The sequence below is a fragment of the Gossypium raimondii genome, chromosome 9, assembly GCF_025698545.1.
Source record: "Gossypium raimondii isolate GPD5lz chromosome 9, ASM2569854v1, whole genome shotgun sequence".
NCBI lineage: Eukaryota > Viridiplantae > Streptophyta > Magnoliopsida > Malvales > Malvaceae > Gossypium > Gossypium raimondii.
This window is the reverse complement of record NC_068573.1, coordinates 33,532,425-33,556,382: the sequence shown is the minus strand read 5'-3', so window position 1 is coordinate 33,556,382 and position 23,958 is coordinate 33,532,425. Positions and strand designations below refer to the sequence as shown.

At 33.2% G+C, this 23,958-nt stretch overlaps 3 protein-coding genes and 1 long non-coding RNA gene across 4 annotated transcripts; 3 read left to right on the top strand and 1 right to left on the bottom strand.

The window, feature by feature from the left end:
- Positions 1–4,883: 4,883 nt before the first annotated feature.
- On the top strand, positions 4,884–6,650 carry LOC105799142 (transcription factor FER-LIKE IRON DEFICIENCY-INDUCED TRANSCRIPTION FACTOR). The gene is made up of 4 exons (XM_012629543.2): positions 4,884–5,388; positions 5,670–5,861; positions 5,959–6,132; positions 6,425–6,650. The coding sequence occupies exons 1-4, from the start codon at positions 4,924–4,926 to the stop codon at positions 6,521–6,523; spliced, it is 930 nt and encodes a 309-aa protein (XP_012484997.1). The 5' UTR covers positions 4,884–4,923; the 3' UTR covers positions 6,524–6,650.
- A 2,866-nt stretch (positions 6,651–9,516) lies between these two features.
- Positions 9,517–10,681, bottom strand: LOC105799146 (uncharacterized). The gene is made up of 2 exons (XR_001135481.2): positions 10,215–10,681; positions 9,517–9,768 (listed from the first exon to the last, which is right to left on the bottom strand). It is a non-coding gene; the product is annotated as an uncharacterized LOC105799146 (long non-coding RNA).
- Positions 10,682–12,087: 1,406 nt separating this feature from the next.
- On the top strand, positions 12,088–14,885 carry LOC105799144 (superoxide dismutase [Cu-Zn], chloroplastic). The gene is made up of 8 exons (XM_012629546.2): positions 12,088–12,461; positions 12,900–12,961; positions 13,063–13,102; positions 13,200–13,295; positions 13,382–13,413; positions 13,553–13,628; positions 13,769–13,822; positions 14,586–14,885. The coding sequence occupies exons 1-8, from the start codon at positions 12,203–12,205 to the stop codon at positions 14,609–14,611; spliced, it is 645 nt and encodes a 214-aa protein (XP_012485000.1). The 5' UTR covers positions 12,088–12,202; the 3' UTR covers positions 14,612–14,885.
- Positions 14,886–16,612: 1,727 nt separating this feature from the next.
- On the top strand, positions 16,613–18,171 carry LOC105799143 (zinc finger protein ZAT5). The gene is made up of 2 exons (XM_012629545.2): positions 16,613–16,949; positions 17,039–18,171. The coding sequence occupies exon 2, from the start codon at positions 17,053–17,055 to the stop codon at positions 17,821–17,823; it is 771 nt and encodes a 256-aa protein (XP_012484999.1). The 5' UTR covers positions 16,613–16,949; positions 17,039–17,052; the 3' UTR covers positions 17,824–18,171.
- The last annotated feature ends 5,787 nt before the right edge of the window (positions 18,172–23,958 follow it).

Below are 23,958 nucleotides of genomic sequence, written 5' to 3'. Positions count from 1 at the left end.
TTTAGGGGGGAAATTTGGGGAAAAATCAACGCGAATTTTTTTTAAGTAAAAAAATTTATTTTACTTTGAAAAAAACGACGTTGTTTTGCTTCGATAAAAATCTTTTATTTTATCTGTTAAAAATATTAGTTAAGTGATTTTATTTTATTTTTTAAATATAATATTTAAATATATCAAATGGTTTAGATTAAAATTTTTAAATATAAAAGCATTAATTGATTGTATAAAATTTCATCATTTAACAAATCTCAAGTAAACCTTAAATCCTAAACTATTTAATAATTTAAACTATAATCATAATTTTAATATATTAAAATTAATATTATATCTTTCACAATTATATAAGAAATTATTTAATATATAAATTAAAAAACACTAATTAATCTAAATCCTAAACCCTATCCCCTAAACTGTAAATCATAAAATATAACCTCGAAACCCTAAACCCCTAAACCTTAAATCCCAACCCTTAAACAATAAACCATAAACCGTAATCCCTTAACCCATAATCCATAAACCTTAAAATAGTAACTCTTAAACCTTAAACCCTACACCATATACCCTAAACTATAATCATAATTAATTCAATATTTTAAAATTAATACTATCTCTTTTACGATTATATAAATTAAAAAACAATCAGTCAAGTACCAAGAACACTATAATCATTATTTTAATATATTAAATTATTTAATATATAAATTGTAATAGCCCAAATTTGCCCAGCCCACATACAGTTCAAAAATTAAAAAAAAAAATAAATTAAAGATCCAATAAAAAAACAGTCCATAAAGTCTGGTTACAATAAAGTCTAATCCAATGCAATAGGCCTAATTTCTAAATACCAAGCCCAAACACTAAACCCAATTAGCCTAACCCTAAGCCCATTACATTAAAAAAAACAGAGCCGAAACCCTAGCCTTCAGCAGCTATCGCGCCGCAATCGAACACGGGCTCCCCTCCGAACCATACCTCGCACGTGCGCCATCGCCACGTACCACGCCTCCACGTCCACTGCTCCGTACACCTGCCAACACAAACGAACACAACACAGCAAAAGGAAAAGGACAACATATTGTATTTTTATTTTGATTTTGATTTTATTTTCCTTTTTCGGTTATAAAAGAAAAGGAAAATCCCTTTTGTTTTTTTTACACAGATTCAGAACACAAAAAAAATTGAAATACTAGGAGGTGATTTCTGATTTTCTTTTGTTTTTATTTTGTTTTTCTTTCTTTTATTTTGTGTTCATCAGTTGTTTGTTAAGAACAGAAATAATAAAACGGAAAGAGAGAGCATACCTGGTGACGAGATTTTGGCCCTCTCCGTCAACATCAGAGAATGGGTTAAGATCGGAAACCATTTGAATGCCTTCAGTACACAGAGCGGCGCAGAGGGGCAGAGGTTGGTGTTTGTTTGTTAACAGACTGGTTTTAGGGTTATGAGGGGAGTTATATAGTGCGAAAAACGGCACCGTTTAGGGCCTGTTTCAGTGGCCCTAAAACGATGTCGTATTGGTCGATTAACCCCAGCAACCCGCATGGTGACCCGACCCGAGGAGGATCTGCGCGTCTTCCAACACTTGGGTATATTGCGCAAAAGGCCTTTCTGCCCTTGCATGAATTTTAAATCGGTCCTTTTTATTTTTAAAATTTTTTGCCATGCATTTTGATATGGTGTCATTTTGGTCCGCGTCACTGCGCTGCGTTTCGGGGAATGGAATAATTTCCAATCTGGCCCTCTTTTGATTTCGCGAATTGCAGTTTGGACCCTCCATGTTTTTTAAATTACATTTGTGGCCCGTTAATTCTGTTTTGATTGCAGTTTGGTTCCTCTTGCGTTTTCTAATCACTTCATTATTTTTATTATTATTTGCTATTATTTTTTATTATTGTTATAATTATTATATTTGATTATAGTTCTATTTACCTATATATATACACATGTGTTACTTTATTATTTATTGTTTTATTATATATATACATATGTAATATATATTATTTAATTTTAAACTATAAACATGTATATTTTATACATATATAACTTTCATTAAAATTATTTTTACCTCACATACATTATGTTGTTGGTTTGGTATTATTTTCTATTTAGTATGTAATACTTATTTAGGTTAAGTGTATATTATTTTACATGTTTTTGACTCTATTTTTGAATTTCCTTTTGAAACTCTTACATATATACATATATACATACATATATATATATATATTATTTGCTTTAAATTTATTTTCCCACATGGTTTATTAATGATCATTCCCATCTTTCATGCTATTTATTTCTTAAATTATTTTTAAATTTGTATGTTTTATTTATGTTTATGTAAATTGCTTAGTTTCAATTAGCGTCCTATTACTTGCCAATGTTGGTATTTGTACGATATATGGTTGAGATAATTATTGCTATGCTTGTTTAAATTTATTTATTGACTATTCATTATTCATTAGTTTACATTTTAATCTCGAATTATCTTTTCGCGTTGTACGTTATCACTCCATCACACTTTATTCGTTTAAAAGGTTACGTCTAATATCGTTTAAATGTCAAAATCATTTTATACAAAAGTCTTTCAAAATAACACGACACTCAGAATTTGGGATCCTCGAAAAGATTGTGTCCTAACTTACTGTCCTAACTTACTGGATTCCAATCTTCCTCGGGATCTAAGAAACCGAATATCCATTTTAATTAACGCATAAATAAAAAGCTCATTCTCGAGAATTCGATACGTGGTGTCCTAACGCATTGGATATGACATATTGTTTTCTCGAGACGAGGATTTTTCTAACAAATGAAAATAAAGGCAATATTCGATATTTAGGAATTTTGTGAAATCGAACCCTAACTTACTGGGTTTTGATTTTCTCATTTGACCTAAATAATCAAATATCCTTCTCAAAATGCACAGGTTTTAAAAGTCAAACTTAATTTTGAGGATTTGAAATGTTGCACTCTAACTTACTGAGTGTGACAATTTATTTCCTTAAAGTAAGTGAGCCTAATTATCCAATTCATTTTATTCAAGATAAAATGATCATATTTTAAAATCTTTTCAAAGTTTCGACACTAAGACATTAAACAATCGATTCGGTACCAATTTTGGGAGTTACGAGGGTGCTAACCCTTCCTCGTGCGTAACAAACTCTCGGACCTATTTTCTCAAATCTCGCAGACCTAAAATTTATTTTTAATGGGGAACCGATCACACCTTAATAAAAGATCGGTGGCGACTCCCATTTTTGTTTTTAACAGTCGATTCCTGTTTCTCAAATAAAAGGATGGTTTCGACATAAATTATTTATAAATAATTTAAACTATAATCATAATTTTAATATATCAATTTAATATTATCTCTTTTACAATTATATAAGAAAATATTTAATATATAAATTAAAAAAACTAATTAATCTAAACCCTAAATCCTAAACCCCTAACTCTTAACCATTAACCTCTAACCCCTAAACCTTAAACCTCAACCCTTAATCTATAACCTTAAACCGTAAACTGTAACTGCTAAACCCTAAACATTAAACCATAAATTGTAAACCATAACCCTAAACCCATAATCCATAAACCTTAAAATAGTAACTCTTAAACCTTAAACTCTAAATCATATACCCTAAACCAAAAAACCTTAAACTATAGTGATAATTAATTCAATATTTTAAAATTAATACTATCTCTTTTACGATTATATAAGAAATTATTTAATATGTAAATTAAAAAACACTCAGTAATGTACCCAAAAAACTTTAAAATTATTTAAATAATAGTATTTTAATTTTTCCATTTTTAACAAATATTTTTCTATGTTTTTTATTTCAAATTATTTCTGTGTCAATAGACAGATAAAATATTTTTTGCAGCACTTTTTCAAAAACGCCTCTAAAAATAGAGCATTAGCGGCGCTTCATTAAAAATACCGCTAAAACCCTGAGCATTAGCGGTGCTTTTTTCACAAACGCCGCTAAAGCCCTGAACATTAGCGATGCTTTTAAAAGAAGCCACTAAAGCCCCAAAAACTCAGAAAACAGTGTTGGGCTTAGGTTTTTTGCGGCGCTTTTTGGAAAACGCAGCTAATGCTCATTTTTAGCAGCGTTTTTTTAGAAGCGCCGCTAGTTCTTATTTTTAGTGGCGTTTTTTATCCAAAAGCCACTAAAAACGCCACTAAAAGCCTATTTTGGTATAGTGAACCAGGGATTTAAATAGCGGTCCGTTACCGAAATAGCGGCCGTTATATAGCGGTAGCGGCACTGTCCGAAACCGCTACCGCGAAAACCGTTATTATATTTTATAATAAGTTGTGTGAATTTTTTTTAAAATTCACGACCGCGATACCCGCAATGACCGCAATAGCATCCGTTATGTCCGCAACCGCGATAAACGCAACGCGACCGAAAACGCGGCCGCGACCGCAATTTAAATCCCTGTAGTGAACAATGAACAAATTCATTTATAAATTATATAATCAATTTTATTAAGCTTGCTTCATGTCAAATAATAAGCATTAATATAGTCAGCAGATGTGCAATCAACTAAGCGTTGACTTTCTTTGTCTTCCCTTCACTTCTTCAAATAGATGAGTGTAAAGAACAGCTACTAATATTGTTCTTTCTTCGATTGGATAAGTTGACTTATTTTTAATCAACTTACTGAAATATAATTACTTTTTAACTATGGGCATGGTTTGATTGATGCTGCAGGCTATGTCACTACATATGTCATCACCTAACCAATTACTAATAAACAACGAAAAATAATCAATGGCAGCATTAGATTCTCCTAGTGATTCCTTTCACACTATGGAAATGAGACGAAGCAGTTTCAAATTCTAAATTTATAAGCTAATACCAGCTATGCCTCTCACAATCAGGCAGCGTTCTGCATATATGCTGATTAATCACATAAATGGATGCATCGAGAAATTCCCCTCTGGAGCTCCCTGACCACTTTGAACCATATGACTTCGTTGAGGATCCTGACTTTGATCAGTTGGTCAATCTAATTCAAGGAGAAACCGAAGACGTGGTCTCCGCTTTCGATTATGATCTTATCAATGGCTGCTTTGATGACAAGCAGACTGGTGGAGCACCTGGGGATGCTTTCGAGTTTGATGCTACAAGCACCATGGTGTCGGATTTTAACTATGTTTTCAATGCATTGCCTAGTTTTGATGGAGAAATAATGAAGGATAGGGAGGAAGATAGCGGCAAGGAAGACGAGTCTTCCGGGACAACAACAACAACATCATCGATGGCAACAAAGAAATCAAAGGCTGACCGGTCGAGAACTTTGATTTTGGAACGACGCAGGAGGGGTCAGACGAAGGAGAAACTCTATGCATTGCGTTCCTTGGTTCCTAATATAACTAAGGTATACCTTGTTTGCAGTGCGTGCTTTAATTGTGACTTATATGGATTAACACTAAAAAGAATTTCACTTAGACAGATTGTAGGACGGAATTTGCAGTCTGTTGGTATAGAATGAAGCTACACTGATGGACTAAATTATAAAAATAATACAGTGAGGGTCACGCCAAATCTGCCGGTATAAGTATGTAGTGACAGAATATTTATATCCATCAGTATAGCTCCACTTAAAAGATGGGTGCTAATTTTAGCTTGTTGGCGATGCTAATAAACTTATGCCTGCAGATGGACAAGAAATCCATAATTGGAGATGCTGTATTGTATGTGCAAGACTTGCAAATGCAGGCTAAGAAGCTAAAAGCTGAGATTGCTGGTCTTGAAGCATTGATGGCAGGGTACCAAGAAGAATCAATTAATAACCCCGTTAAGATTCGAGTTGCAAGAAACAACCACCCCATTTGCAAGAAGATTTTGAAGGTATTTAAGTGTATATATAGATTGTCTTGTCACTTAATAAACCTTTCTTCCATGGAAAGCAAATTAAACAAAATAATGCTTCCATGTTGATTTGCAGTTGGATATGTTTCAAGTGGAAGAAAGAGAGTTTTACGTTAGACTGGTTTGCAACAAAAGTGAAGGGGTTGCATTATCACTTTACAAGGCCCTTGAATCCCTTTCCAACTTCAAAGTTCAAAATTCCAGTCTGGCCACCGTTTCTGACACATTTGCATTAACATTTACTCTAAATGTAAGTGACCCTTTTCTTATGTTCCACTCAGTTTGTTGCTTTTAGTTGAGAGTTACATTCCCTTAACAAATCCGATATTGTTTTTGACCAAAATTTTATCTCTCAATTTTGTCAAGAACTTTGGTGGATTCACGGAATGAAAATGACTCATAATACTAGACCTAAGTGAAATCATGACAAATTGAAGAGATTGTACATGGTTTGACTCCACCATATAAACCATTTATAGACCGAGGGGTATTTCAACACTATTCTATTGCAAGAATCTGATTAGTTGCTATTGGTAAAACAGGTCAGAGATCGTGAGCAGTCCATGAACTTGGGAAACATGAAGTTATGGGTGAGTGGGGCCCTTCTAAACCGAGGATTTGAGTTGATAAATTGCCTGTAAATCCTCAATGAATTTAGCTGCATGTTGTTAGCCTGTTATCAACAGTTTTTCTTTCTTTTTCTTTGAGAAGTATTAATGAGCTGTGACTTTTGAGACCCTACTTTACTATAAAAGCTAACTTGTTTAATTTAGGGTTTGTAGTCTATTATTGTGATGCAAATCTCGTTGACTTTGTCTAAATCCTGTTGTATTTGGTCGGCTTTACACTATTGGTCAGCGCTCAGCTGTGCCTAAGATTAAACTATCACATGTCCATGGTTTTTTGTTTTGGGATTTTCCTCAAGTTTTTCGTCATGGAATTTGGGTCTTATTTCACTTGCGTTGTAGTGTATTTATGTGTAATTAATTATATTTTTATTTCATTTAATCAATGTAATTACTTATTATTTAAAATACATTATTAACTATTTTCATTTAATGTAATATAAAAATATTTGAAATATTTTATAATAAAAATTAGGTAAATTACACAAATGGTCACCAAACTTTCAAAAGTTTTCATTTTAGGCACAAAAAAAGTTTACAATTTAAGCACAAATGTGATATAGTTCCATCATTTTGGTCACTTCACGAAAATCTGACAATGAATAATTTCTAAAATTTTGATTTTCCACATAATTTAAAAATTTATCATTTTAGTCCCCTACCCTAAAAATTGGGGACATTTGCATTGCTGAAGCCCCTTTTCTCTAGTCTAAGAGTAACCCCATCAGTGAAGAGAAGAAATTGGGAAGGGAAACGAAGGAAATGGAAGATGAATGTGGTTCTTCAATTCTTGTTACCCTCTTCCCAGCAAATCAAAGCGGAAAGCATTGATTCCCTCTCTTCCCAAAGCAGTGGCAAGAATCACCATGGCTATTCATTCCTACAAATGAATAAAAACCCATAATTGTTTTGTGAATTGAGGTGTGCATCAGCTACCTATTGTGTCGTTTTCTTTGACATTATTTTACATTACTTTAGATATTTTTGAATAAAATTAAATACAAAAATATGAATATTTCATTTTTTAAAGTAAGGAGATAATTTATTTTGAATGTAGCTTTTAAAAATAAAATCAATTTAATCTTTTCAAAATTAAGTGATAAGTAGCTATTTATCTATTTATTCTATTCAACACAATTTTTGTTGACATTTTTGAATTAAGTGAATATTGATTTTGGGTATCAAACACATATAAAAAATCAAATATTAAAATTTTTCTTTTTGATAAAATAAAATATTTAATGATTTACCAAAAAATTGATCAACCAAGGATTTTGATAGGAGGAATAAAATATACAACAATTGGATTTATGCATTACCACCAATAAGCGGAATCTCAAAACAAAGGGGAAACCTTAATTCCATCGATGTTAAGCTAATGGGAGATAGCAACAATCATGCGCTTGAAATGAGGGTTAAATTTGGCAAATTAGTGCATTAAATGTTCTGAAAGGAAAAGGATTATGCAAATGGAATGATGGATTCTCAACAACAATGATGATAAAAGGTTGCTTCTTGAGGATGTTACTCTCAACAACCATTAGGCATTATATTAAATCAACTCTTTAACACATCCGAACAACTTAAAATACATCATTCGAATATCATAAATCACAACTTTCAGACACTATAAATTGCAGCATTTTACACCTAAATTTTTAGCTTACTAACACCATAAATTCATATCCATTTGGACATCATTAGTTAACGTTTAACAATTTAGTTTCACATTGTTCAGACCATTTTAATTTCCTCATCATTTGGATGATCTTTAATTATTATCTGGACAACAATAAACAACCATCGATCAGATCACCTAAATTGGTAAGAAATTAGACAGCATGCATGCAAATTGCATGCTTCAGCAGCTCCCTCACAGCTAGAAATTTCACTAAAATTTCACTAAATTCCACCACTCATACCAGCATAAAGATGCAACAAAACAACCAAGGAAGAAAAGGTAAAGAACTCAGTATCATTTATTTAATTAATTAAATAACATATGCAATTGTTGCAATTTTAGCAAGTTTAAACATCTTTAAACAGGGAAATTAAATGCTGAAAGTCCAGTATTTGGACAGAGGCCAAAGTTGGCATTTAACCTCTCATAATTCCCTATTATTTCAATCAGTAACAGTCCATATCCTCAACAAATTTAAGTATATTCAGTTCAGCAATTTCGTACTTAAAATTTCAAACTTTACATAGGTATTAAATGAATACATTTCAGTCTAATATTAAAGCTCCAAATGATAAAAGAAAGCAAAATTGCAGAACAATGTATTAAATGAATACATTTTAGTCTAAAATTCCACAACTTAATAGTAAAGCATTTTCCTCCATGTCTCTCGCTTTAAAATATAAGACAAAACTATAAGCATTTTCAAAACTCATATGGGAGTAGTGAAGGCCTCCTTGCGCAGTTGCGCCTTAGACTTAAACTCATGTGGAGTTTGAATCTTTTGGACCTTTAAAAATCCAACATCAACTTTGACTAGAAATGAACTTAGGCTTGACCACTAATCACACTTAGTTTCGACCTTAATGAACTTAGCCTGATCTTAAACAACAATTAATCTAAATAGGAGTGATGCTCAAACACATTCGTATGGTTAGCTTTCCAACTAGTTGGCAAATATGCTTTATGCAGGATTCTGTGTTTGGTATTTTGTTCCTTTTGCTTGATATATAAATCTGCATATCATTTTGATTTTATTAGGCAGCTAAATTTCCAGTAAATTAACTTAGATTCACCATATTTTGTAACCGAAACTTCGGATGTGGTCTATACTCGACCGCTGATTCACGAATCCGGCCTTAAAGACTAACTTATAAAGCCAAGAATCTAATATAAGCAATGATGTAAATGTAATGAAGCAAATTGATATCTTGGTTTCATCTAAACCCTTTTAATTGTCCAAAAAAACAGATGATAAGATTAAGTAACCAAAAGCTGCAGGGAATCAAATGAACCTACATGAAAGAAGGCCCCTCTTGAACAGCTCTAATGAATGAAGCCTATTGAATCTCTCACGGTTTAAATTCAAGAAAGAAAATTATGACAACATGGAAATGCTCAATTTGAAACACTAAAACAGCAGCTTGATACATTTAAATTATAATTTAATTTGTCATGCTGGTCTGTAAAGACCCTACATAGCTTGATACAAATTCAACTCATTTTCTCCAACTGAAGCTAAAGAAACATATGGGTATGTTATGTTTCAGACCGATATTGTTCATGCTTCTCTAACCAAACTCTGCAAGAAATCAGCTTATAAATTCAACCACATTTAGTATAAATTTGTCTTAGTATTAATGAACCCAGTTTGCATCTAATGCGAGGGCAGCCATTGGAGAACAAAAGCACCACAATACTAAATCCTCAACAGTATCCCACAACATACGAGCATCAAATTTCTACTAATCCTTTTCAGATTGTTACCAAACCCGATTTGTTGACTGAATAATGTTTTACAATGATGCTATGATTTTCGCATTTAAGACAAGTACATGCATAGCATGAATTAATACAAGCACACCAAAAGCTAACCCTACAGAAATAAAAGCCTATCTACAGATTAATAAAAAGATCATCACTTACCCATCTAGCGTACTCTAAAAATGGAAGTGGTTTCAGTTAGTTTCTCAAGAAACCTTAGTCCAAAAACAAATAAATAAAAGCAGAGAAATGGATATTTATTACCTTTTTGGAAAGTTGCAGGGAGTTGAGGCTTGAGGATTGACAAAGTTGCAGAGAAGAACAAGAAAAATTAGAGAAAAATTTGTGAGGAAACCAAATCGGAACAGGCGGACGTGAATGGAATGGAAAGGGTATTAGTTTTAGTTTTAGACTTTTAGTTTTAGAATTTTATTTTTATTTATTAATTTTTTCGATTAAACTGAAAAAATTCGGTTAACTGATCGGTTTCGAATTGAATTAACCGTTAATTGAAAAATAAAAAAAATTAACCGACTCATGATTAAAAAAATTTAGTTAACCGACCGATTAACCGAATTCGGTCGTTTAACTGAATTTTTTTGATTTTACCCTAATTATGCACACCCCTAGGCTTGAAGTTTGGAACTTCCTAGGCAAGCTTGACCCTCGTGACAAAGAGTTTGTAAGAACACTCTTTCTGGATTAAACTAGGAGTATTGGAAGATGTTGGTTACCCATATCAAGTTTTTTGTATGGCATAGGTGGTTTCGGCATCCATTAGGGCTCTTTGTTTAGGCGATGGGGACAACACCTCTCTCATGGCATTGTTGCACTTGTTTATAAGGGTGTACAAACTTTGATTAGACTCAACTTGAAAAAATTCAAATAAATTATGAATTTCAAATTATTCGAATCAAATTAATCAAGTTAAACGAGTTTATCGAATCAACTCAAATTTTTTTTTCGAATTTCAAGTTCGAATCGAGTTGAATTTTCAAATTCAAATAAATTGAATGAACAAACCCTTTTACTTTCCCCAAATAAATTTTATTTCCCCCCAAAACTTTTACTTCCTCTCAAACCCCAAAAAACTTTTTTTTTTGAATTTATATCTACTATTTATATTGTTGAATTAAATTTCACATTTTATACTATTTATTTTATTTGAATTGTTTAATCATGTTGAATTTTTATCAATTTCGTTAAAATTGAATTATTGATGATAACATAAAATATTCTTGTTAAAATTTTCTGTTGGTATCAATTTTACATTTTATTTTTAAAATAAATTTTATTAAAAATCACTAATTTTACCTTTAATGTATTTTTAGTTTCAAAATCATTACTTTTCGATCATAAGATAATTGTATAATCATTTTCTACAATGGCGGAACATGATGGGTGCTAGGAAGGACCTTGAGCCCCTAAAAAATTAAAAAAATTTATTAAGCCCTTTAATGTTTTTGAAAATTCTAATTGAATCCTTAAAAAATTTGAAAATTTTCATTAATTCTCTCAAAATTTTTGGAAATTCTCGTTAACCCTAACATGTCCTGCCATTGATTTCTTTTTTTGCTTGCTTAAATGTTCTTGCTATTGTATGCTATTTCTATTTTCTTTTCGCTTGTGTATTTTTGTGTGCCATTTTGTTTATGCTTTGGATTACTTCAATCTGATATTTTTAACTTCTGTAAGTCGGATTGATTGCTTGTTGGTCGTGGGCCTTTTGGAATCAATTTTCATTCATTTAACCCCCCAATCAAAAACAAAATAACAAGTTTGCCCAAGACTAAAAGGTAAAACTAAAAAAAGGGTGAAATTATAGGATTTTAAAGTCAACATTTAGTCTTTAATCTCGATAAGTTTACCCGATTCTCATGGTGTGGTACTTTAATATTGTGTCACGCCATCAATTAATTTTTTAGGTGATGAGTGTTACTACATCACTTGGATCAAAACTGATAAATTTCTTAAATTTTAAAACTAAAGTGAATAAAAATTATTAAATTCAAGGACTAAATATTGGTTTATCCCAACATTTTAGTAGTTTTTGAACCGGTGCGGTCCCTCAACTTCGAGCACCATCCACGGACCGGATCATAGCAGATGCAGACAGATATAAACCCAGCACTGTACAGTCTTAGCTATATCTCACGAGCAAAAGCAGCCACCACATCCTTGGCTCACATTATCCCCCTGAAAATCCTCACTTTCACTCCCTCACAAACTGCAAAGCTGCGGCAATAGCAGCAATGGCTGCCCATATTTTCACGACAACCCCATCCCACCTCGCTCTCTCTTTTCCATCCTCAACTAACCCTTCAAACCCACCGGTTCTTCTCTCCTCATTTCGTGGGGTCTCTCTTAAGCTCCCTCGTCAATCCCTCTCCCTTGCTGCCACTATTCCCAAGAAGCCCTTTTCTGTGTTTGCTGTTACCAAGAAAGCTGTCGCTGTTCTTAAAGGCAATTCGGAAGTTGAAGGCGTTGTCACGTTGACCCAGGAAAATGATGGTCTGTGTTTTTGCCCCCCTCTTTCATCATTTTATTTACTTTCTAATGCATTTTGTGATTTGGGTTTTTTTTCTTCTAGTGGGGAAATTTTGATTCTTTGGGATTTCCTTGTTTGTTTTAGAAGGATAAGAAGCCAAAGAAATGAAATGGGTACATTTTGCTTTTTGGGGTTTTTCTTATTGACGAATTTAATTCCAAGTTTGATGCTTTAAGATTTGATTGAATCTTGTACAATTAGGGTGTATTAATTTTTTAATTTTGATGCCCAGAACATATTTAAGGAAATAAAGTCATTGTGGAACTGTACTTAACATGTTCTTTCTTTGCTGTTTAACATGGAAACTAAATGAAAAAATGTTAGCTTGTAGTTCTCTTATCTTTTTGGCAATCAAATGTTAGTATCATCTGGGAATGCTTATTTGTTCTGTGGATGAATAGGTCCTACAACTGTGAATGTTCGAATTACTGGTCTTACTCCTGGGCCTCATGGCTTCCACCTGGTGAGTGTTTTCGGCTTTAGCTGCTTGTTGTTAGTGGATTTGAGCGCATAAAAGTTCTCCGAACAATATGATTTTAATCTTCCTTTTCGTTTCTTGTGTAGCATGAGTATGGTGACACAACAAATGGGTGCATGTCAACAGGTATAACTTAGTGCATTTGAATCAAATGACGTGCGTTCTTATTGCGTTTCAGTTCATGTATGTATAAGATCATTATTTTAAAAATTTTAAATGACAGGACCACATTTCAATCCTAACAATATGACACATGGTGCTCCTGAGGATGAAGTACGCCATGCGGGTGACCTGGGAAACATAATTGCTAATGCTGATGGTAATACATTCTTAATTTTTTTTTCCTTTTTTAAATTTGTCTGTGCACCAATTAACTTTATTCATTGCCTATGTTTGGTAATGCAGGAGTGGCTGAGGCAACAATTGTGGACAATCAGGTGATGTTTAATAACTCGTGTTTCTTTCTGTGCAAATCTCCGTGCATTCATTTCTCTTATGTGTCTGCATGAATAATTTCCCTTTTCAATGTGATCCTGTATACTTTCTCAGTTGCTAAACTATGACTCTCTTGTGTAGATACCACTAAGTGGCCCCAATGCGGTTGTTGGAAGAGCATTTGTGGTTCATGAGCTTGAGGATGATCTTGGAAAGGGTAATTATTTGGCTTGCAATTCTAGCAGCTGCTTTAGTAGGAAACTTCCCTCAAAAGTTGCAGAGGGAAGAGTGATGTGAGTGGCTATTTACTTCTTAGTTTTATTTTTCTTATATTTTTGTTTGGTCATGCATTTGCAGGTGGACATGAACTTAGTCTAACCACTGGGAATGCTGGCGGAAGATTGGCATGTGGTATGTACATGTGTACTTTTATCTACATGCTTATATGTTTCCAGAACAGACATGAAATTCATTACATTTTCCAGACTCTCATCTCTGGTTTCCTTTTCTTGCATCTATGTTTTGAGCAGAATCATCTTTAGCTTGATTATTATAGTTAAGCAAAAAGCACATTAGTAACTTGAAGAATGCTGCAGCTTGTTGTACCAGTTTTCTATAGCCTTCAGTTTGTTTGTTTGTTTTTTGTTCACTTCATTGTCTCAGCTCAAGCCTTGATTTTGCTTGTGGGGATGATTCTGTGTTTGATTCAAACTTTTCTTGAAACCTGACAAAATTAAATCTTTAGTGTATTAGATCCTTCAGCTTGATGCAATTCTATTCATTCATTTGTATGTATGTTTGGAGGGAGGGGATTTAAAAGGCCATGGGTAGGACAAGGACAGATAGGTTTAAGGTTTCGATATATTTGCAGCCTCTTAGGACTGATAATCCATCTCAGATGGACCCTTGAACTGTTTGAAATACTTGTGCATTGACTATGGCTTGGCAATGAACATGGTGGTGTACGTATCTATCTTCTTTTTGTTGGACATAGTTTTGTCAATTCTGCGGTTCCGTTTGAGACGGACTAAGTTATCTTTCGTCCCAGATCTTTGATGTCTATGCGAATGTTCTTTCCCACATAAACATATTATTCATATCAAAGCTAGTCTACATCAAACATTATACTGAATTTGTAACTTCCTCTCATCTTCTTCTGATAACGTCTGTGCAGGTGTTGTTGGCTTGACTCCGGTATAAATCTTATCGATGAAACCAGTTTGGTGTTGCGCTATTTGTTGGTTGGATTTGGCAGCTTCTCTTATAGAGCCGCATGTGATGTTGCTTTCAATGTTGATAGCGTGTTATATGAGATTGTGCAGACAAGTATTTAGTCGAATAACATTTGTAGACCTTTGTTATGTCATTATTCTCAACCCAATAAAAAATTAGCACATGGCTTGTGAACCTGCAGACTGTAAAACTTGCCTTTTTGAGCTTATGAAATTTTATGGTGCTGCTGGTCATTAGGAAATTATGATGCCTTGTTGTAGTCAGTTATATCTCTGCTTCTCCTGGGAGTTGAGATCTGTAATTTGGCCGACCAAACTCTCAATCCCTACCAGTGACCAGTGCCGGGTGGAAGTATAAAATTGCACAAAAATTATGATCATTAGTTATCTTATATAATATTAGACTTAAGGAAGGGGGATTAGAATCTCTAGCAACTCCACCCCCTACCTCTCATAATGAGAAAAAAAAAAGAGGTTTGCTTTGCTGACTAGCGAGATCGGATTGGCTAGATGAAGAATTGGTGGTATCGGTTCTAAATAAAGGGTTGGAGTGTGGTATCGGTTCTAAATAAAGGGTTGGAGTGGTTGACTTGTGAATATGTTCAAATTGATTAATTAGATCGATTAAATTAATTTTTAAAAAATATTTTTAAATTTTTTAATAATCTATTCATTTAAACTAAACAAATTAGTTGAACTGACTGAAAAGAATCTGACTGAAAAGAAATAGTTTAATTGGTTCCACCACCGACTTGCTTTGCTACCTCTCACAGCCTCTTGCGGCTGTGCCATGTTCTTACCTCCCACAAACTAACATCATTTATTTATTGATTCAACCTTCATTTTTTTTTATCACAACTTTTTTTAATAAAATGGGACATAATATTCAATTGAGATAGAAAGTCTTTAAATCTTGAATTATTTTTTTTACGTAGTTTAATATCGCAATATATCTTATTATTTATTCAATATGTTGACTAATATTAATTTTTGTTACAATCATGGATCACAAATCCTATACCACACCAATTAATCAAAAAAACGAATCTGTTGGGTGATGCATGAACCCTTTAGAAGGAGCTTCGTTGGAAACAATGAACTTTGCTGCGTATTTGTGGATAAAATAAACTACTGCTTTTAACATTGTTATTTCAGAATCTTTCTTAGATTTGCCAAAACCTGTCATGCATGCCACTTTGATCTCAACTGCTGTTGTTGTTGGCTCTTTTTTATGGCTCGGGCAAAGCCAATGCTAAATTGCTACAGTGAAATGGCTAGTTTGGGAAACTAAGAACTTGGAACTTAAGCATAATGGAGTTGATATTTTAATCGTTTAGCATGCATACCAAGATTATAGACTTGTCAGCTTTTCATTCAAGAACCCTTTTTGTAGTATCACTTAATCAGTTGATTCTATGATGGCATCTCAATGCGACCCCCCGGCCCAAAAAACAATACCATACTTGATTTGATCAAATTATGATGACAAAAGAGAAGGGGGGGAGCTGGCGTGAAAGTAACCAGAATCTATGAGGGAACTCAAATTGATTAGGGTGTGGTATTTTGCTTTAAGAAGACATGGAGTGAATGAAGGTAGCATCCCATGCTCTTTAACGTGCAGTTCCTCATTCCTTTTGCTTTAATTTAATAATAATTATTGTTATTATATATGGAGTGACTTGGGTGGGTGGGTGTGAACTCTGAAACTCTCTCGTGACGTTAAGAACAACTCAATTGAACTGTCCTAACTCCCATTTTTGCCCCTTTTCGCCACCCTATCTTTTCCACCTAATGCTCAACTCATATCTTTACCTACACTTATTGTAGTCCTATCATCTCCCTAAGATGCTTGTTAACCAATCCTAAATACATAGTTTATTTGATTGTCTTAAATAATTGTCCTAATCCTAAACCAAATATTCACTCCATTTCTTTGTAATTAGAGAAATACATAATTATACCAACAATAAAAAAATAACAATAAATCTCTGTGTCGAGTAACTCTTACTCCTAAAAAACCCCTAAATTTGCACACAAGGAATTAAGGGGGAGGAATTTTTGATGATGAAAGTAATAACTTTTCTTTCTACCAGTAGCTTTAAAAGTTGGAAATGGAAAGAAAAAAGAAGTGGGTGTTTTATAAGCAACAATAGTTATACTATTCATGGGCGGCTTTTCTGAGTTTTGACTCCAAAAATAACTGTCACCCTTCTTGTCATTTACTATATATAAGAACCCCATTACTCGATCTATGCTTCCTCCGTGATCATTTTTTGCTCTTTCTAGCTGTTACTCATTTTCTTTTGGTTAGGTCACACTACTTGCTTGTTTGTTGAGTACAATTTTATGTATTTTCTAAGTCTTTCATACTATTTTTGACTGGCTTTTGGTTTAGGGGAAGGGGTGGATATGCAAGCTCAAGCTGTATTTGTGGGGTCTGATCATCATCATCATCAAGCCTTGATCATGAAAGGCAAGCGTACCAAGCGCCAAAGATCGCCATCCCTGTTTGGTGTCGCGGTGACTTCGAGCTCATCAAATGGTGGTGATGGAGTGGTGGAGGAATATAACTCGATTTCTTCTCCGACGACATCCGATGAGATTTACGGGAGCACCGAGGAAGAAGAGGAGATGGCAAATTGCCTAATCATGTTGGCACAAAGTGATGGTCCCAAAAGGAGTACTGTTGAAGCGAAATTCAAGATAGCTACTAAGACAAACAAGGGTGAGCTTTATGTCCACGAGTGTAAAACTTGTAACCGGTCTTTCCCTTCGTTCCAAGCACTAGGAGGCCATATGGCAAGCCACAAGAAGCCTAAAGGCGCCATTGCAGAGCAGAAAAGACCACTAGTTTTGGCAGTTAATGATGCAGTCATTGCTTTACGAGTAAGCAACAAAAAGGGTAATAAAATTCACGAGTGCTCAATCTGTGGCTCGGAATTCACGTCCGGTCAAGCCCTCGGAGGTCACATGAGAAGGCATAGGACAGCATCAGCAGCTGCTGCAAGCAACCAAGATGCCATGAATGGCGATGATGACATCAAGCCTAGGAATATTACGCCTTTGGATCTTAATCTTCCTGCACCTGAAGATGATGTTAGAGATTCCATGTTCGAATTTGGAACACCCCAACAAGCTATTGTCTTCTCCACACCAGCTTTGGTAGATTGCCATTACTAAACAAGGAAAATCCTGAACCAATGTGAATTATTCTTTTTTCTTTTTTACTCAAGGAGTTATCATTTTGAAGATCCACATGATCAAGGGGTCACTGTACTGTTCATGGTTGCCTTTCCTTCACGAAAAGTGAGAGATGGGGCATCTTCTATTTCATAAAATTAGGCTTTAGTATGATTGGTGGATGCCGTAACTTTACAACATTCCGATGCTATACTTTTTTCTCTTTTTTTGGGGGGGTATAAATACATCAAAGGGGAAACCATTGGCTATCTAGGGTTTGGAAGCAGCCAAAAGTCATGGACTATATATATATATAATTTTAATGGTCCGTCTTGTTTATAGCTCAAATTAAGCCTGCTCTTGTTACACCTAATTAACCAACTGTAATATATGTCCCTTGCATTGCAAGTCACTTTAACTAAACTGCCAATCATCTAAATGGGTCCAGACTCCACATCCAATGCATTGATGTTCCCAAGGAATATACCATTTGGAGCTGTACGTGCTCATTTAATATCAATTATTTATGCTTACTTTGCTTAATATTGGTGCTATTGAAAAGGTTCTGACATTTCATTTGCCCCTCAATATATATTAACTTTGTGTAGACAAAATGTCACAACATCAATAATATGCTTTTCCAACTCTTTTCCCTTCCTTTTATCATTCTTTTATTAGGTTTAGATTTTGAAATTTAATTTATAATTTAGTTTCTTTATTTTTATAATATTATTTAATTGGCTTAAAATTCTAACAACGTTAGCTATTCTAATTAAAATGTGGATATAATTTCTTTAAGAAACACCTTATTTAAACACACACACAAAAGAAATTGCTCCTATGACGAGTTAGAAATGACGTTTTTTTTAAAATCCACATTAACATTTTAATCAAGTATAGTTAATGGTGTTAACTATTAAAACTAACTAAGGACATTATAAAAGTAGAAAAATGAAATCATGTCAAATTATAGAGTCTAAACCCTAAATTTAAGTATAGTAAAAGTTTGTTCCATTTTAATATACGAAAAATATTAAGCCTTAAATATACACAATAATTTTGGTGAAATAAAAAAATTAAATTCAAAATAGAGATGGTTGTTACTAATTTGTTGATGATTAATGATTGTAAGCCTTTTAGGGTTTTCCTCACTATAAATAAGTGGTTGTTTGGGCGGTTAGTACAACTCTTTTGGTGAGATGTTGTCCACCTAATACTGCTAATTTAATATTTGGATTTTGGGTTCTTCCTACTTGCCAATGAAAAGTATGCATGGAGAGTAAAGTAAATTTATATTTAATTTTCAGAAGTTATTTTTTTTAATTTAAAATTTAATTCTTATATTTTAATTTTGAGACCCAATCCCTGTATTTGTTTTTCTAAATCTTGGTTCTCCACTGAATTTTATCATTAAAGTACATTTATAATTTTTTATCAATTTAGTTCGAATTTTTAAAACCTTTTAAATTTTAATTTTTTCATATTGTAAATACAAATTCTTTAGGATTCAAAAAATAAAAAACAACATTAAACAAACATTTTATATTAGAATTTTTTAGTTTGACAAAAGTCTAAATGGTCCTCGTTAATTGGCGGTTGGGCTACTCGCATTGCGTCATCCTTTGCCCCTCACCCGTCAATTTGTGTGGTAGATGAGGTTAGATTGTGATGACGAAACAAAGTTTTGTGGCATAACCTCTTTTACAGTTCCATCATACCCAATTAGCGGTGAATGTTGCAACCTTCCTGCTTGAGTCGCATTTGCCCACAACCTATTCACCCTTTTTCTTTCGCCAACATTAATAAATAAATAAAAAAAACCACACACGCAAATAACCTAACGACATACTTCCTAACTAAAATCTATAATGTCGTTAAAAACCCACGGCAAAGTTGCCGAAATTTTGTAAACTATCAAAATGCTTCAAACCACAACATGGGTTTATACAACATATACACTACAAAACACAAAACACACACACACACAAAAATAAGGCTTACTTAGAACTATTTATGGACCCAGGTCACTCAAAAAGTAAGAAGGTTTAGATAAAAATATAGTCCAGGAAATGGGCTTAAACAAAAAAAATAAGACAAAAAAGTCAAGCCTCAAGTAAACTTTTTTATCTCAGGCCCAGCTCGACCTGAATTTGCACACACACAAAATTGCTACAGTTTTGCTGTCATTTTACTATTATATTGTTACAATTTTGTTGTTATTGTTTGGATATTGTATAAGTCTTGTTTTATTGTTAATTTTGCTACTATTTTAAAGACATTTGCTTGTTAAAGTGCACTTATCTTAATGTTATTTAAGTATAAAGATTTTTTAAATTTATTTTCAATTTGTTGGAAAATATCAAGTTTAGATTTTAGCTATTTTTATCCAAGCTAGACTTGAGCAAAATTTTAAGCCCATTTTTCGAGTCAAATCAGATCTAGACCTATCAAACCAACCTCAGTCTATGATCACCTCTTCTATGCCTATATTCCTCTTCTCTAGAAACCCTTTTCTTTTCCTAATTGTTTTATTATAAATCTACTAAATATTAATATTAATATTAAGCTATGGGCTAATATCCAGAGAACATTTAAATAAAATAAGATGAAATAGGAAAGAAGACTAGCTTTAGCTGGTGAAAATACAAAGAGTATCAATGTAGAAGACGAGTAATTATATCTAGCATTCTGATTGCCCAATGCATGGTCATTGGTTGTTTCTTCTTTTGGCTTGCCTAATATGCTTATTGCTTAGAGGTCAATTTAGTTAAGGATTATACAAGCAAACTGCATAAAACCAGATGAGAAAATATTTTTGTGGAGCCTAAATTAACTATTTTTTATACAACAATTGTTCCCTTATTGCCATGTTTGAGTTAGATGAGAACTTGAAACTTTAAGACAAAATGGTCTAACGATGAGATAAATTAGAAAGCAATGGATTGAGTGTTTTAGTTTTTTTTTTTTCTCTAAATTAGCTTTATTGCCATGCTTGGTGCTATGAGACTAGATTAAGGCGATGTTTAATATCACCATTTTCTTTTTCAGTATATGCAAATCCTACCTATCAAATAAAGCATTATGAAATTAAAAAAAAGAATATCTTAAGTAAAAATTTAAATAATATAATCATAAATAAATAGGCCATCACCCAGCCACCATCCAAATTAACTGTTTTTCACATGAAAAAGAAGAAGACTTTTTAAAATAATTAAAGTCATGAAGTAAAATTCTAAATCCCTTAAATCAATATTTAGACTTTTAAAATTTAGTTTATTTGCTAAAAACATATTCCAAATAATAGAGAATAAAAAAAATTAAGAAACAAATAAATCCTAAATTTATAAACCCTACAAATATAGAAATACATAAAAAAAAACTTATAATAAGAAAACCTTAAAAACAACAATATGGCCTCAATAATGGATTGGTGGTTAGCAGTGTAAATGAGACATTGTTTTCACAAAGTTACTTGACATCAATTTGAAAAAACTCGAAATCAGTTTGGTAATTATCAACCCGAGCTTAAACTATTGGTCGAGCCAAATTTGAAGATAGTAATACTTAGTTTGAATGACTCACGAATCTTATCAAACTTTTTATTTTTAATATTTTTGGAGTATGCCTCGCATTTTTAGCCAAAATAGAGTTGACGTCCTGACGAGGAAGAGGCATTGTCTTAATGACACAACCACTGACGTCCCAATAAGAAGAGACGTCTCGTCCCGACGACGCGATGAAGGGCATCCCAACAAGGCAGCAGCCATGTCACGACTATTAGCAGTTGAATAGTTAGTTGTGAAGTTATTCTGTTAAAGAAGGTAGTAATTAAAGAACTGTTAAAGAAGTTAGTTCGTTAATATCTTAGCAACCTTAATATCTTGTATATAAATATAGACTCAAGTGTACTTTGCACAATTAAGTTCAATACATCATCTCTTCATTATTCATTGTTTGTTAGTATTTTTTGGTATAATCAAACATGGTATCAAAAGTCTGGTTCCTGTGAAGATCTGTCATGGTGTTTACTAGCTCAACCGCAACTTCTACAGCTGCCCTAGCAATGGCCTTTACTTTCACCAATGGTGTCTTTGATAGTCGGTTCTTTTCAACCAAAAAGACTAATATACTTCTTGATGATTCTAATTACATGTTATGGACACAACAAGTGCTTCTTACCATCAAAACTCACAAGTTGTAACAATTTCTTGATGGTCGCACAGTTCCCCCTCCCACGCTTGTTCCTGATTATGAAGGAGCTCTTCATAAGAATCAAGAATTTGCTCGATATGAATAGCAAGACAATGCTCTTGCTTCTTGGCTTCTATCGCCTGTTAGTCAAAGTGTTCTACCTCATCTCATAGGTATGGGTTCAAGCTTTCAAATATGGAATACTCTTGCTACCATATATGGCAGAAAAACTACATCTAGGTTAATATTTCATAGACGTGCTCTTCATTTTCAACGAAAGGGAGACTTATTAATAAAGGATTTTTTTTATGAAAATAAAGAACTATTGTGATAATCTTGCCAGTTGTGGTGAAGTCATTAGTGAGCATGAACATGTCACTGCCATTCTAAATAGACTTTCTTCTGAGTTTAAGGCAATTGTAACAGTCATCGCAGCAAGCCAAGTCTCGTATGGTGTTCAAGCGATTACAACCATGCTTCTTAATGCTGAAGCCATATTACAAACTACACTGGTTGATGTGTCTAGCTCAGCTAATATGGTTACAACTCGTTCAATTGACTTTGCTGATAGTACTTAACAACCACCATATCGTCCCAACTCTGCTCCTAGACGTGGTCGTGGATGTGGATGCTCATCTAGCTCACATATTCAATGTCAACTATATGGAAAAACCGGTCATCTTGTGGATCATTGTTATTATCAATTTGATACCACCTACAAAAGTACATCATATTATTAATAGATCTAATGATTCTCAAGTAAATCTGCCACATCTAGGTGAGTTATATTATTAAGGTCATTAAATTTATCACCCTTGTAGACATGGTCAATTTTAGTATTATAGTGAATATCTTCATCTTTTGCCTCTATTTCATCACTTTGGGATATAAAATTTGTCTCCATATGTTTTCCCTTCTTTTTAATAGATGCTTGATATAGTTTCACTAAATGCTCAGGCGTACGACAGGTACGTGACCAATGCCCCTTCATACCACATCGGTAGCATATATTCTCAACAATCTTTGAAGGAATATTTTGACCACTTCTTTCGCGTCTTTCATTTTTATTCTTTTTCTGGTGGTTAGAAGTATCATTGTTATGACTACCATGATAATGATTACTAGTACGTCCTTGACCACGTCCCCCACTACGTCCACAACCACGGTCGCGACCTCTATATTTTTTATTTTCATAATTATTGTGTACTACTACATTCACTTCAGGGAATGGTGCAGAGCTAGTGGGAAGAATTCCATGATTTTTCATTAACAACCCATTATTTTGTTCAGCCACCAAAAGACATGAAATCAATTCAGAATATTTTTTTTAAAAACCTTTTTTACGGTATTGCTATTGTAGGAGCACATTAGTAGCATGAAAGGTTAAAAATATTTTCTCTAACAAGTCCTCATTAGTTATGTTTTCTCCACATAATTTTAGTTGAGAACTAATTTTGAAAAGTTCTGAATTGTATTCACTTACAGTTTTAAAATTTTGCAACCGTAAGTGCATCCAATCATAACGAGCTTTAGGGAGTATCACCGTTTTCCGATGGTCAAATCGTTCTTTCAAATTTTTCCACAACTCAAGAGGGTCTTTCACAGTGAGATATTCCACTTTTAATCCTTCATGAAGATGATGACAGATGAAAATAATTGCTTTTGCCTTATCTTGATTAGATGCTTCTTTCTCTGCTGATATAGTATTTCCTAGACCTTTAGCATCTAGGTGAATTTCAGCATCTAATACTCATGATAAATAATTCTTATTTGAGATGTCTAAGGCTGCAAATTCAAGTTTGGCAAGATTTGACTTTATAATCACTTGAATCAAAATAATAATAAAAATATTAGTAAAATAATAAGCATTTTCAATCGTAAAATAATTCAATTATATATATCAAATTTGCTAAATAATAATATGTATGTCAATTATTGGCATAG

Coding starts and splice junctions, on each gene's coding strand:
- LOC105799142 (XM_012629543.2), top strand. CDS start 4,924: ATGGATGCATCGAGAAATTCCCCTCTGGAGCTCCCTGACCACTTTGAA. Junction 5,389..5,669: donor TGGTTCCTAATATAACTAAG/GTATACCTTGTT, acceptor TTATGCCTGCAG/ATGGACAAGAAATCCATAAT. Junction 5,862..5,958: donor TTTGCAAGAAGATTTTGAAG/GTATTTAAGTGT, acceptor GTTGATTTGCAG/TTGGATATGTTTCAAGTGGA.
- LOC105799144 (XM_012629546.2), top strand. CDS start 12,203: ATGGCTGCCCATATTTTCACGACAACCCCATCCCACCTCGCTCTCTCT. Junction 12,962..13,062: donor GGCCTCATGGCTTCCACCTG/GTGAGTGTTTTC, acceptor TTTCTTGTGTAG/CATGAGTATGGTGACACAAC. Junction 13,296..13,381: donor CATAATTGCTAATGCTGATG/GTAATACATTCT, acceptor TTGGTAATGCAG/GAGTGGCTGAGGCAACAATT.
- LOC105799143 (XM_012629545.2), top strand. CDS start 17,053: ATGCAAGCTCAAGCTGTATTTGTGGGGTCTGATCATCATCATCATCAA.